This window comes from Bufo gargarizans, chromosome 2, assembly GCF_014858855.1.
Source record: "Bufo gargarizans isolate SCDJY-AF-19 chromosome 2, ASM1485885v1, whole genome shotgun sequence".
In the NCBI taxonomy this organism is placed as follows: domain Eukaryota; kingdom Metazoa; phylum Chordata; class Amphibia; order Anura; family Bufonidae; genus Bufo; species Bufo gargarizans.
Genome location: NC_058081.1, coordinates 529,303,156 through 529,318,115, shown reverse-complemented (window position 1 = coordinate 529,318,115; position 14,960 = coordinate 529,303,156). Strand labels below are relative to the sequence as shown.

General features: G+C 45.0%; 1 protein-coding gene across 1 annotated transcript in view; it reads left to right on the top strand.

Annotated features, from left to right (window-relative positions):
- Positions 1-14,960, top strand: part of LOC122926612 (solute carrier organic anion transporter family member 1C1-like) — a 110,725-nt gene that overhangs the window by 68,695 nt on the left and 27,070 nt on the right. Inside the window, exons 9-10 of the mRNA XM_044278037.1 lie at positions 4,623-4,815; positions 4,900-5,065. Coding sequence (XP_044133972.1) covers positions 4,623-4,815; positions 4,900-5,065 — 359 coding nt within the window. The remainder of the gene's footprint in view (positions 1-4,622; positions 4,816-4,899; positions 5,066-14,960) is intronic.

Here is a 14,960-nt window from a genome sequence, read left to right as displayed (position 1 = left end):
TCATCAGTTAAAAAGTCTTTGGAAAACCCCTTTAACCCCTTGTACCCCGGGCCAGTTTTCGCACTCCTCCCCAGGCCATTTTTTGTGTGGTAATAACTTTGGAACACTTTAACTTATCCAAGCCATTCTGAGAATGTTTTCTTGTGACACATTATACTTTGTGATAGTTATAAATTTGAATCAATATATTTCACCTTTATTTATGAAAAAATCCCAAATTTACCAAGAAGTTAAGAAAATGTTCAATGTTCAAAATTTCAATTTCCATGCTTTTAAAATAGAAAGTGATACCTCATAAAATATTCATTACTTAACATTCCCCATATGTCTACTTTATGTTGCCAGCATTTTGTAAATGTCATTTTATTTTTTTAGGACGTTTAAAGGCTTAGAATTTTAGAAGCAATTCTTAAAATTTTTAAGAAAAGACCAGTTCAGGTCTGAGGTCACTTTGTGGTGCTTAAATAGTGGAAACCCCCATAAATGACCCTATTGAAGAAACTACACCCCTCAAGTTACTCAAAACTCATTTTACAAACTTTGTTAATCCTTTAGGTGTTCCACAAGAATTAATGGAAAATGGAAATTACATTTCTAAATTTCACTTTTTTGGCAGATTTTCCATTTTAATAATTTTTTTCCCTTTAACACATTGAGGGTTAACAGCCAAACAAAGCTCAATATTTATTACCCTGATTCTGCAGTTTACAGAAACACCCCACATGTGGTCGTAAAGTAATGTAAGGGCGCACGGCAGGGCCCAGAAGAAAAGAAGCGCCATATGGTTTTTGGAAGGCAGATTTTGCTGGACAGGTTTTTAGATGCCATGTCTCATTTGAAGCCCCCCTGATGCACCCTTACAGTAGAAACTCCCAAAAAGTGACCTCATTTTGGAAACTACGGGATAAGGTGCCAGTTTTATTAGTACTAATTTGGGGTACATGTGATTTTTAATTGCTCTATATTACATCTTTTGTGAGGCAAGGTAACCAAAAAATGGCTGTTTTGGCACCGTTTTTTTTTTTACAACATTCATCTGACAGGGTAGATCATGTGCTATTTTTATAGAGCAGGTTGTTACGGATGCAATGATTTCAAATATGTCTACTTTCTTTGTTTCAGTTTTACATAATAAAGCATTTTTCCATATCTCCATTTTCTGAACACCACATATATTTTTTTTTTCTGCCGATCGTCTTGTGCAGAAGCTCATATTTTGCTGGTAGAGTTTACGTTTTTATTGGTACCATTTTTGGGTACATATGATTTTTTGATCATTCATTATTACACTTTATGGGGCAAGGTGAGCCAAAAATTGGTTGTTTTGGCACCATTTTTATTTATATATTTTTACGGCGTTTACTTGAGGGGTTAGATCATGTGACATTTTTATATAGCATATCGTTACGGATGTGGCAATACCTAATATGTATACTTTTTCTTATTTATTTAAGTTTTACACAATAATAGCATTCTTGAAACCCAAAAAATTATGTTTTAGTGTCTCCATAGTCTAAGAGTCATAGCTTTTTTATATTTTTTACCAATTGTGGGGTAGGGTATCATTTTTTGTGGGATAAGTTGACGGTTTGATTGGTACTACTTTGGTGGTATACACCTTTTTGATCGCTTGGTGTTGCACTTTATATGATGTTAGGTAACAAAAAATAGCTTTTTTGGCACAGTTTTTTTTTTTTTTTTTTTTACGGTGTTCACCTGAGAGGTTAGTTTAAGTGATATTTTTATAGAGCAGGTTGTTGACGTGGCAATACCTAATATGTCTACTGTTTTAGTGTCTCCATTGTCTGAGAGTTTTTTTTTTTTTTGGACCGATTGTCTCAGTTAGGGTCTCATATTTTGTGGGATGAGGTGACGGTTTGATTGGTACTATTTTGGGGGACATATGCCATTTTGATTGCTTGGTGTTGCAATTTTTGTGATGTAAGGAGACCAAAAATTGCTTTTTTGGCACAGTTTTTAAAAAAAAATTTTTTTACGGTGTTCAGCTGAAGGATTAGGTCATGTAATATTTTTATAGAGCTGGTTGTTACACGGCGATATCTAATATGCATACTTTTTTTATTTATTTCACTTTAACACAATAATAGCATTTTTGAAACAAAACAATTATGTTTTAATGTCTCCATGTTCTGAGAGCTATATATTTTTTTTTTTGGAGCTATTTCCTTATGTAGGGGCTCATTTTTTGCAGGATGAGGTGAAGGTTTTATTAGTACCATTTTGTGGGACATACGCCTTTTTGATCACTTGGTGTTGCACTTTTTGTTATGTAAGGTGACAAAAATGGCTTTTTTGACACAGTTTTTATATTTTTATGGTGTTTATCGGACGGGGTAGATCATGTGATATATTTATTGAGCCGGTCGTTACAGATGCGGTAATACCTAATATGTGTGTTTTTTCCTTTTTTTCCCCCTATTTTTTATTATAAAATCAGGGGAGAGGGGCTTTTTTATCTTTTTTTACTTGAAACTTTTTTTTTATTAAAAACACAATTTTTGCTTTTTTTAAAAACTTTATTTCTGTTGCACTCTGGGACTTCAACTTTTGGGGGTCTGATCCCCTCTGCAATGCATTATAATACATCTGTATTGTAATGCATTGCCTGTTAGTGTATTGCACAGAGTAATACACTAACAGGTTGCCTAGGAGACTCAGCCTAGGAGACCTGATGGGCTCCCTCCACCTGCCGTATACACATTCTATGCTGCGGTCAGTGCACTGACCGCGGCATAGAAGGGGTTAATCCACCAGCATCGGCTTTTACAGCGATGCTGGCAGATACAGCAGGGGGCCAGCTATCAGGAACTGCCAGGCCCCTGCAGTAACTAATGCGTGCAAATTATGTTTGTGGCATGCCAGAACTGCAGGGGCTACACGTGAGGTGCACGGTGGGTCGATGAGGGGCCAATAATAATACAGTTCATCGGTTTACTCACGGTTAGCAGAAAGCCTCCCTGGGCCAGCAGCACAGTGATGAGGAAGACAGCACGAAATCCTACGGGACACACTCTGTGGTAGGGAAGCACCAGCCTAGATGGAGGTTGAGGTGCCCTTGATGACAATGGTGTTTAGGGTGCTTGTGGCAGCTGGGTCCCTTGGTGGTATTTGTCGTGACGCCAGTACCATTTATGGTGGTACAACCAGGTACAACCTGACTCAAGCTGCGGTTCTGTAGGTCTTACTGGTATGCTTAGTCCTATTATTTCTGTATCTTCCAAGCCCTTGAACAGGTAGCTAATCTGTCTTCTATAAGGTATGGTGAGGCTGCCTGTAGCTAGATTGTCCTCCACCATGTGCAAAGGTGCCCATTAAGCCTTAGGTAGCGGCAGTTATCACCGATGTCTCTTTTTTAGTTTGGATTTCTTCCAGGGACGCAACACTATCCTCTGGTTGTAGGATGTAGGAACTAAGAGGATCACAGGAGGAAAATGCTCTCCTGCCCCTCATACCTTGGCTCCACTTCATTGCTGCTTCAGAATTCAGCCACTGCTCTGTGGGGTGTAGCCACAGCTTACAACCAACTCTACTCCTCTCCTTATCCTCACTCTATCCGCTTATCCACACTAGGCGTGACTAAAGTATTTATATAAACTAAGTGCTATCCCCCTCTAGTGGTGGGATGTATAAAGTGCACCTAACCAGCCTATGAACAGGGATACAACAGGTGCTGTAATGGAGAATTACATGCAACACGGTAATGTAGTTTCACAGTAATTTTGCAGTTCCCACGTGTCCTGAGTGGGATGCTGCATACCCCCATGGTAAAACATAAGTCGACCCAACACATTTTTGACTTGATGTTGTGTCTTCCTGTAAGATATAAAAGAAGGGAAAGCATGCATGCATAGGAAATAGCACCATAACCCTATTCTTGTACTACTTTTATCTGAAAGTAAAATGGGTTAGGCAAATATATCTCAGGCAACAACGAAATGTGACAAATGGGGTTGTAATTTTTCCTCTGAAGACTGATGATATCATGGAAAAACCAGGATAGTCCATAATGATCTAGAAAAAGGAAAAACAAAAATAACATCTCAGGAGGCTCACAGGGTATATGTGTCCTGAGTGGGACGCTGCATGCTTCATGCACATGACCATATTTGTGTTTCGGTCCACAAACAATGGATCTACAAAATATGAATCTCAATAGTAAAGGATACAAACAAAAATTATATAGTCAAACCTTGCAGTCATACAGTAATTATAACTCTCCTATATTTACTAATGTACATTTACTTGGGAGTAGAGAAACACGACTGCAGGATCAGACTGTATACAAGGTTTGTTCGCAGTCTGTTAAATTTGAGACATGTAGATCTGCAGCAAGGCTCTATGCATAAAAGTAGGTGGTTATCTCTTATTTGTGATTATTTGCATAATTGATTCATTTTTAATTTTAACTGTCTTGGTGCAAGGGAAAAGTTGGTTGTAAATGTTTATTTAGGGGTGGATGTAAAAAAAAAATAATGATTATTTCATTCATGCAGAGAAATCTTAAAAATGGTGAGGAACTAAACATTCTAAGTCTTTTAGAGAATTTTAGGACATACAGAAGACAGAACAATCCTTTTAAGTGCCATGGTTTTCTTGTGCAGGAGCATCCCTTCCGGCAGCGGCTCTGGGAATGTTGCTGAGTGGTCTGATGATGAAGAAGTATAAGTTTGGATTGCTATCTGCCTCTAAGTTGGTCTTCATTTCCTCTCTTGGGTCCTTCATCTTTTTTCCCTCGATCTTTGTTATTGGCTGTGAAAGACTTGAAGTGGCGGGGATGACCGTGTCTTATAACGGGTAGGTTCCAGGGTTATTATAAAGATGGGGGGGGAGGCACATAATGAGGGGGTGCTGGGCTCTGATGCCTTTACTGAATCGTAGGAGCAAACTGGACACATTAGGAGGCAACCAGCTGTTCTCCGACTGTAACAGCGACTGTAGGTGCTCCACCAGCCAGTGGGATCCAGTGTGCGGAGTGAATAATATCACCTACATGTCAGCATGTCTGGCCGGCTGCAAATCGTCCACAGGATCTGGAAAGAGCATAGTGAGTGATAAAAATGTATAGCAATAATCAGTTAAGCATGAATTATTATCTGTGCTCAGGTATATAATTATCAGTGTCATTTATAAAAATCACTGTGTATATAATAAGTGTATAATAATCAGTGTGATGTGTGTAAAAATCTGTCCGATGGGGGCTGCGATCTGTGGATGTCACTGTTATGGGCTGGGGGGGTCTGTGGATGGCACATATATAACAGTGCCACCCACAGATCCCCCCAGCCCATAACAGTGCCACCCACAGATCCCCCCAGCCCATAACAGTGCCAGCCACAGATCCCCCCCTGTAACAGTGCCAGCCACAGATCCCCCTGTAACAGTGTCCGTCATCCACAGATCCCCCTGTAACAGTGTCCGTCATCCACAGATCCCCCTGTAACAGTGTCCGTCATCCACAGATCCCCCTGTAACAGTGTCCGTCATCCACAGATCCCCCTGTAACAGTGTCCGTCATCCACAGATCCCCCTGTAACAGTGTCCGTCATCCACAGATCCCCCTGTAACAGTGTCCGTCATCCACAGATCCCCCTGTAACAGTGTCCGTCATCCACAGATCCCCCCCGTAACAGTGTCCGCCATCCACAGATCCCCCCATAACAGTGTCCGTCATCCACAGATCCCCCCCATAACAGTGTCCGTCATCCACAGATCCCCAGTAATAGTGCCATCCACAGACCACCATTAGTTCCAAACCCACCAAACACACAGCACACCTTTTTGGTTAAAAATATTTTTTTTCTTATTTTCCTCCCCAAAAACCCAGGTGCGTCTTATGGGCCGGTGCATCTTATAGGGCGAAAAATACGGTATGTGCGAGGGACAGTGTTGCAGAAAGCTTTTAAATGTAGAATATTGGATAGGGAGAGTGCAGGGACAGGGTAGGGTGATCGTAGGGAGAGTTTTTAGACACTGTAGAGAGAGCATAGGGAGACTGCAGGGACAGTGCAGGTTGAGTGTAATCACCGTGTGCATCTTGTTGAACTGCTGCCACAATCTCATTAAATCTGTTGGTTTATATATAGAATTGCTGTGCATCAGTATTAAAGTGCTGTCTAATAAATCGCTGTCTGCATCTTGTTGACCTGCTGGCACATTTGCAGTTAATCTGTTAGTTTATATATATATCTAATTACTGTGCCTCAGTATTAAAGGACGGCCTAATGGACAGGAATTTTATACACAACTAGGTGGTTTATTTAACCAAGCGACAGGAGAGGAGCATGAGGAGCTGGAGGGCAACAAAGAAGACAACACAGATGACCCCGACAGACCGTGGCAGTATGCAGTAGAGATGGAGGCAGGGAGGCCCTCCGAGTCCCTTGCCAAATGGCCAGATGCATGCTGTCATGCTCGTGTAGTGACAGCCGCATTGTCATGATTTGGCAGAGGGATAACTACTGGCTATACACATTGTTAGACCCTCGCTACTGGTCAAAAATGGAGGCATTTCTTTAAACCTTCTGGGAGAAATGCAATTAGAGACATGCTGTGTAGTCAGTTGGTCGCCTGCGAGCACCATCGTCCGTCCTCAGGAAGGTCTGACCAGGGGGGACCTGTCACAACCAGACAGCTGAGAAGCTCTGACAGAAGCCTTTCAGAACCTCCTCCTTGAGTTTCTTTGTTGTGATGTTCAGTTCCTCATCTCGTTAGCCTCTCTCAGCTGTCATGTGGTTGGACTGATTGCATCCCTTTAAATTCCGCCCCATAATGCATTACTGGGCGGCTTATACTTCTTCCTGGAGTGTGTGTGCATGCTGATCTTGTTTTCCACTCTGCTACAAAGTTAAGTGCTGAACATTTATCTGTTATTTTCTGTTTGCTGGATCCCAGGTGACCCTGACTCCCTCCGTGGCTGGTGTAGGGAGCCGGTGGTCGTGTCCCCTCACTATTGTAGGGTGTTCAGGGGTTATATAGTCGAGGTACGTGGATATGCAACCATCCACCTCTGGGATCGTTGCATAGGCTGAGCAGCCAGGGAAAGTCTCAGGTCTTGTGCAGGGGTCTCCCTTATGGTTCCTTAGCTTTGGATCCAGTGAGTCATATATGCATGTTGCTTTGTCTTGTTTCCTGTACACCGTCCGTGACATTATAAGCCGCCAAAAACCGTCTCAAGCATGGATCCGGTTTCACTTTTGGCTGAATGCTTCCAGGGTCTTTCATTGGAGGTAGCTGATCTCCGTAAGACTTTTTCTCAGCTTCAAGTGACCGGTTCAGCTTGCGTTCATGGAGTTTGTTCTGAGCCTAAGATCTCGCTCCCGGATACGTTCTCCGGGGGTAGTGAGAATTTTGTGCGTTTTAGAGAGGCTTGCAAACTCCATTTTCACCTTCTTCCCCATTCCTCTGGTGATGAGGAACGGAGGGTGGGGATCATTATATCGCTGCTCAGGGGTAATGCTCAGTCTTGGGCCTTTTCGCTGCCGGAGGGGGCACGGCCTCTCCGTTCAGTGGATGAATTCTTTTTAGCCCTGGGTCAGATATATGATGATCTGGATCGTATTGCTCTGGCTAGAGTCTAGACTACGTCTATTATGCCAGGGTAAACAAGCCGCAGAAATATACTGCTCAGAATTTCAGAGATGGGCAGCTGATACTGGTTGGAATGATGCTGCACTCCGAAGTCAATTTTGCCATGGTCTTTCAGAGGGATTGAAAGATGCATTTGCCTTTCATGAGAGGCCTATTTCTTTGGACTCTGCTATGTCTCAGGCCGTTCGTATTGACAGGCGTCTTAGAGAGAGAGGAGAGATGTCCCCTTCCTGTCATACTCAGTCCCAGGACAGTGCAGCTGTCTCATTCTGTGCGCAGGGGTCTCGGTCGCTGTCAGCCCCTGCTGAGCAGGAGCCCATGCAGCTGGGGTTGATTGCTTCTGACAATAGAAGATTCAGCTCGCATGGGAGGGTTTGTTTTTGTTGTGGAGGTATAAATCATTTGGCAAATGTTTGTCCTTCTAGGAGATTCAGGCAGTTTTCTGGGAGTAATAAAGAAACAAACAGGAAAAAATCTTTTAAAAATGTTCCGTCTGTTACTATTGGCAGGGTTGAGGTGGAGATTGAAGGTTTTCCGTTTGCTTGTAGTTCCCGTTTTGTCCTGCCGGCTAGGGTGGCACTAGAGAGCAAGAACATTTTTTGTGAGATTTTTTGTGGATAGTGGAGCAGCTGTCAATCTCATTGATAATCAATTTGCAATAACTCATGGTTTCCAGGTGCGCACTTTGGGAAAGGATATTCCTGTTTTTGCTATTGATTCCGCTCCACTTTCTCAGAAATCATTAAAGGGCATAGTTCACAATATCCGTTTAATTGTGAGTGATGCTCATGTTGAGGATGTGTCATGTTTCGTCCTTAGCGGTTTGCCTACTCCTCTAGTGTTGGGGCTACCCTGGCTCACTAAACATAACCCCACCATTGATTGGCAAGCGAGGCAAATAAATGGTTGGAGTGACTTTTGCAGAGAGAATTGCCTCACGACATCTGTTTCTGAGGTTGCTACTAAGACTGTACCATCTTTTCTCTCTGAATTTTCGGATGTCTTCTCTGAGAGTGGAGTTCAGGATTTGCCCCCGCACAGGGAGTACGATTGCCCTATTAATCTCATCCCAGGCGCCAAACTGCCTAAATCTCGTTTATACAATCTTTCCCAACCTGAGAGGATCGCTATGCGTGCTTATATCTCTGAGAGTCTGAGAAAAGGACACATACAACCCTCGAAGTCACCTGTTGCCGCTGTTTTTTTCTTTGTTAAGAAAAAAGATGGTTCTTTAAGACCTTGTCTGGATTTCAGGGAGCTGAACAGTATCACTATTCGTGACCCTTATCCGCTTCCTCTGATCCCGGACCTGTTTAACCAGGTTGTTGGGGCTAAAGTCTTTTCCAAATTAGATCTAAGAAGGGCATACAACCTGGTTAGGGTCAGAGAAGGAGACGAATGGAAGACGGCCTTCAATACCCCAGAGGGCCATTTTGAGAATTTGGTTGGTTTGATGAATGCCCCAGCCGTTTTTCAGCATTTCGTGAACAGCACTTTTTATCATTTGATGGGAAAATTTGTATTAGTGTATTTGGATGACATTTTGATTTTTTCTCCTGATTTCAAAACTCATAAGGAACATTTACGTCAGGTCTTGCTCATCCTGCGGGAGAATAAATTATATGCGAAACTGGAAAAATGTGTGTTTGCGGTTCCAGAAATTCAATTTCTGGGGTTTCTTCTCTCCGCTTCTGGTTTTCGCATGGACCTTGAGAAGGTCCGCGCTGTGCTTGAGTGGGAGCTCCCTGAGAATCATAAGGCGCTGATGCGTTTTTTGGGCTTTGCCATTTATTACAGGAAGTTTATTTTGAATTATTCCTCTATTGTTAAACCACTCACTGATATGACCAGAAAGGGGGTAGATTTTTCTTCTTGGTCAGTAGAGGCGCGTAAGGCTTTTTCTAATATCAAGGAGAGTTTTGCTTCCGCTCCCATATTGGTGCAACCTGATATTTCTTTACCCTTCATAGTTGAGGTTGATGCTTCTGAGGTGGGTGTGGGGGCGGTCTTGTCTCAGGGTTCCTCTCCTGCCAAATGGCGACCGTGTGCCTTTTTCTCGAAAAAACTCTCCTCCGCAGAGAGATATTACGATGTGGGAGATAGGGAATTGTTGGCCATCAAGTTGGCTTTTGAGGAATGGCGCCATTGGCTAGAGGGAGCCAGACACCCTATTACCGTATTTACTGACCATAAAAATCTGGCCTACTTGGAGTCAGCCAAGCGTCTGAACCCGAGACAGGCCAGATGGTCTTTGTTCTTTTCTAGGTTTAATTTTGTTGTCACATTCCGCCCTGGAGTTAAGAATGTGAAGGCAGATGCCCTGTCACTTTGTTTTCCGGGAGGCGGGAATTTTGAAGACCTGGGTCCCATTTTGGCTGAAGGTGTGGTGGTCTCTGCTCTTTTTTCTGAATTGGAGGCAGAGGTGCAGGCAGCCCAGTCAGAGGCTCCTGATCTTTGTCCTCCTGGGAGGTTGTTTGTGCCTATCACTTTAAGACACAAGATTTTTAAGGAACACCACGATACGGTCCTTGCTGGGCACCCGGGGGCAAGAGCCACACTGGATCTCATCGCTCGGAGATTCTGGTGGCCTGCGCTTCGTAAGTCGGTTGAGGGTTTTGTGGCAGCCTGCGAGACTTGCGCTCGTGCCTAAGTCCCTCATTCACGGCCATCAGGTCCTCTCCTTCCCTTACCCATTCCTTCCCGTCCTTGGACACATCTGTCCATGGACTTCATAACGGACCTGCCTCGTTCCTCAGGGAAGACTGTGATTCTGGTGGTGGTGGACCATTTTAGCAAAATGGTGCATTTCATCCCTTTTCCTGGTTTGCCCAATGCTAAGACGCTGGCGCAGGCATTTATTGATCACATTGTCAAATTGCACGGTATTCCTTCAGACATAGTCTCTGATAGGGGCACGCAGTTTGTTTCCAGATTCTGGAAGGCTTTCTGTTCTCGCTTGAGGGTTCGGTTGTCATTCTCTTCTGCTTTCCACCCGCAGTCGAATGGCCAGACAGAGCGCGTCAATCAGAATCTGGAGACAATCAAGAGGATTGGTGTTCTTTTTTGTCCCTTTCTGAGTTTGCTTTAAATAACTGTCGTCAGGAGTCCTTTGATAAGTCACCATTTTTTGGTGCATATGGGTTTCATCCGCAGTTTGGGACTGTCTCGGGAGAGGGGTCTTCTGGTTTACCTGATGAGGACAGATTCTCCTCGTCTTTGTCATCTATTTGGCAAAAGATTCAGGATAATCTAAAGAGCATGAGTGAGAGATATAAGCGTGTGGCAGATAAGTGACGTGTGCTTGGTCCAGACCTGAATGTTGGTGATCTGGTGTGGTTGTCTACCAAGAATATCAAATTGAAGGTTCCCTCCTGGAAGTTGGGTCCTAGGTTTATTGGGCCTTACAAAATCCTGTCTGTCATCAATCCTGTTGCCTACCGTCTTGATCTTCCTCAGACTTGGAAGATCCATAATGTTTTTCATAAGTTCTTATTGAAACCTTATGTTCAACCCATTGTACCCTCGCCTTTGCCTCCTCCTCCGATTATAGTTGATGGGAATCTTGAATTTCAGGTCTCTAGGATTGTGGATTCTCGGCTTGTCCGCGGTTCTCTCCAGTACCTTGTTCATTGGGAGGGTTATGGTCCTGAGGAGAGGATGTGGGTCCCAGTGACGGACATTAAGGCCTCTCGTCTCATCAGTGCTTTCCATAGGTCCCATCCGGAGAAGGTGGGCTCTGAGTGTCCGGAGTCCACTCGTAGAGGGAGGGGCACTGTCACAACCAGACAGCTGAGAAGCTCTGACAGAAGCCTTTCAGAACCTCCTCCTTGAGTTTCTTTGTTGTGATGTTCAGTTCCTCATCTCGTTAGCCTCTCTCAGCTGTCATGTGGTTGGACTGATTGCATCCCTTTAAATTCCGCCCCATAATGCATTACTGGGCGGCTTATACTTCTTCCTGGAGTGTGTGTGCATGCTGATCTTGTTTTCCACTCTGCTACAAAGTTAAGTGCTGAACATTTATCTGTTATTTTCTGTTTGCTGGATCCCAGGTGACCCTGACTCCCTCCGTGGCTGGTGTAGGGAGCCGGTGGTCGTGTCCCCTCACTATTGTAGGGTGTTCAGGGGTTATATAGTCGAGGTACGTGGATATGCAACCATCCACCTCTGGGATCGTTGCATAGGCTGAGCAGCCAGGGATAGTCTCAGGTCTTGTGCAAGGGTCTCCCTTATGGTTCCTTAGCTTTGGATCCAGTGAGTCATATATGCATGTTGCTTTGTCTTGTTTCCTGTACACCGTCCGTGACAGGACCCTTGTTCTTACGCTCCACTGTCATGACAGGTGTTGGGAGGGGAGGGAAGGAGCAGCACCAGCTCCATATGCAGAAACCTGAGTCTGAAATTTACGATGAGCAGTTTTCTTCAGCCGCTGAAGAAACCACCCAGCAGCAGCAGAACATGCAACAGAACCTCAACCAGCAGGTGGTGGCATGATTGCTACTACTGTGATCTACCATCATCTTGTGCTGTATGCCACTTCTGTCCCCTCCCCCTCACTCTGTCATGGGGAGACAATTTTCACTGTCACTGCTGCTGCCCCACTCTGTTATGGGGTCACTGTTGTCCCTGTTACTGCCACTGCTGTTGGCCCCTATCCCCAAATACTGAGCATCTGTAAGGTCTCTTTCACACAGTCAGTATTTAGTCAGTATTTGATCAGAATTTGTAAGCTAAAAGCATGAGTGGGTTCAATATTTCCATTACATTTTATCTATGTTTTGGACCCACTCATGTTTTTGGCTTACAAATAGAGTTGAGCGAACACCTGGATGTTCGGGTTCGAGAAGTTCGGCCGAACATCCCGGAAATGTTCGGGTTCGGGATCCGAACCCGATCCGAACTTCGTCCCGAACCCGAACCCCATTGAAGTCAATGGGGACCCGAACTTTTCGGCACTAAAAAGGCTGTAAAACAGCCCAGGAAAGAGCTAGAGGGCTGCAAAAGGCAGCAACATGTAGGTAAATCCCCTGCAAACAAATGTGGATAGGGAAATGAATTAAAATAAAAATTAAATAAATAAAAATTAACCAAAATCAATTGGAGAGAGGTTCCATAGCAGAGAATCTGGCTTCCCGTCACCCACCACTGGAACAGTCCATTCTCAGATATTTAGGCCCCGGCACCCAGGCAGAGGAGAGAGGTCCCGTAACAGAGAATCTGTCTTCATGTCAGCAGAGAATTAGTCTGCATGTCATAGCAGAGAATGAGGCTTCACGTCAGCCACCACTGCAACAGTCCATTGGCATATATTTAGGCCCAGCACACACACAGGCAGAGGAGAGAGGTCCCGTAACAGAGAATCTGGCTTCATGTCAGCAGAGAATCAGTCTGCATGTCATAGCAGAGAATCAGGCTTCACGTCAGCCACCACTGCAACAGTCCATTGTCATAAATTTAGGCCCAGCACCCAGGCAGAGGAGAGAGGTCCCGTAACAGAGAATCTGGCTTCATGTCAGCAGAGAATCAGTCTTCATATCATAGCAGAGAATCAGGCTTCACGTCACCCACCACTGTAAGAGTCAATTTTCATAAATTTAGGCCCAGAACCCAGGCAGAGGAGAAAGGTCCCGTAACAGACAATCTGGCTTCATGTCAGCAGAGAATCAGTCTTCATATCATAGCAGAGAATCAGGCTTCACGTCACCCACCACTGTAAGAGTCAATTTTCATAAATTTAGGCCCAGAACCCAGGCAGAGGAGAAAGGTCCCGTAACAGACAATCTGGCTTCATGTCAGCAGAGAATCAGTCTTCATATCATAGCAGAGAATCAGGCTTCACGTCACCCACCACTGTAAGAGTCAATTTTCATAAATTTAGGCCCAGAACCCAGGCAGAGGAGAAAGGTCCCGTAACAGACAATCTGGCTTCATGTCAGCAGAGAATCAGTCTTCATATCATAGCAGAGAATCAGGCTTCACGTCACCCACCACTGTAAGAGTCAATTTTCATAAATTTAGGCCCAGAACCCAGGTAGAGGAGAAAGGTCCCGTAACAGACAATCTGGCTTCATGACAGCAGAGAATCAGTCTGCATGTCATAGCAGAGAATCAGGCTTCACGTCAGCCACCACTGCAACAGTCCATTGTCATAAATTTAGGCCCAGCACCCAGGCAGAGGAGAGAGGTCCCGTAACAGACAATCTGGCTTCATGTCAGCAGAGAATTAGTCTGCATGTCATAGCAGAGAATCAGGCTTCATGTCAGCCACCACTGCAACAGTCCATTGGCATATATTTAGGCCTAGCACACAGGCAGAGGAGAGGTTCATTCAACTTTGGGTAGCATCGCAATATAATGGTAAAATGAAAATAAAAATAGGATTGAATGAGGAAGTGCCCTGGAGTCCAATAATATATGGTTATGGGGAGGTAGTTAATGTCTAATCTGGACAAGGGACGGACAGGTCCTGTGGGATCCATGCCTGGTTCATTTTTATGAACGTCAGCTTGTCCACATTGGCTGTAGACAGGCGGCTGCGTTTGTCTGTAATGACGCCCCCTGCCGTGCTGAATACACGTTCAGACAAAACGCTGGCTGCCGGGCAGGCCAGCACCTCCAAGGCATAAAAGGCTAGCTCTGGCCACGTGGACAATTTAGAGACCCAGAAGTTGAATGGGGCCGAACCATCAGTCAGTACGTGGAGGGGTGTGCACACGTACTGTTCCACCATGTTAGTGAAATGTTGCCTCCTGCTAACACGTTGCGTATCAGGTGGTGGTGCAGTTAGCTGTGGCGTGTTGACAAAAGTTTTCCACATCTCTGCCATGCTAACCCTGCCCTCAGAGGAGCTGGCCGTGACACAGCTGCCTTGGCGACCTCTTGCTCCTCCTCTGCCTTGGCCTTGGGCTTCCACTTGTTCCCCTGTGACATTTGGGAATGCTCTCAGTAGCGCGTCTACCAACGTGCGCTTGTACTCGCGCATCTTCCTATCACGCTCCAGTGCAGGAAGTAAGGTGGGCACATTGTCTTTGTAGCGTGGATCCAGCAGGGTGGCAACCCAGTAGTCCGCACAGGTTAAAATGTGGGCAACTCTGCTGTCGTTGCGCAGGCACTGCAGCATGTAGTCGCTCATGTGTGCCAGGCTGCCCAGGGGTAAGGACAAGCTGTCCTCTGTGGGAGGCGTATCGTCATCGTCCTGCCTTTCCCCCCAGCCACGCACCAGTGATGGACCCGAGCTGCGTTGGGTGCCACCCCGCTGTGACCATGCTTCATCCTCATCCTCCTCCACCTCCTCCTCATCCTCGTCCTCCTCGTCCTCCAGTAGTGGGCCCTGGCTGGCCACATTTGTACCTGGC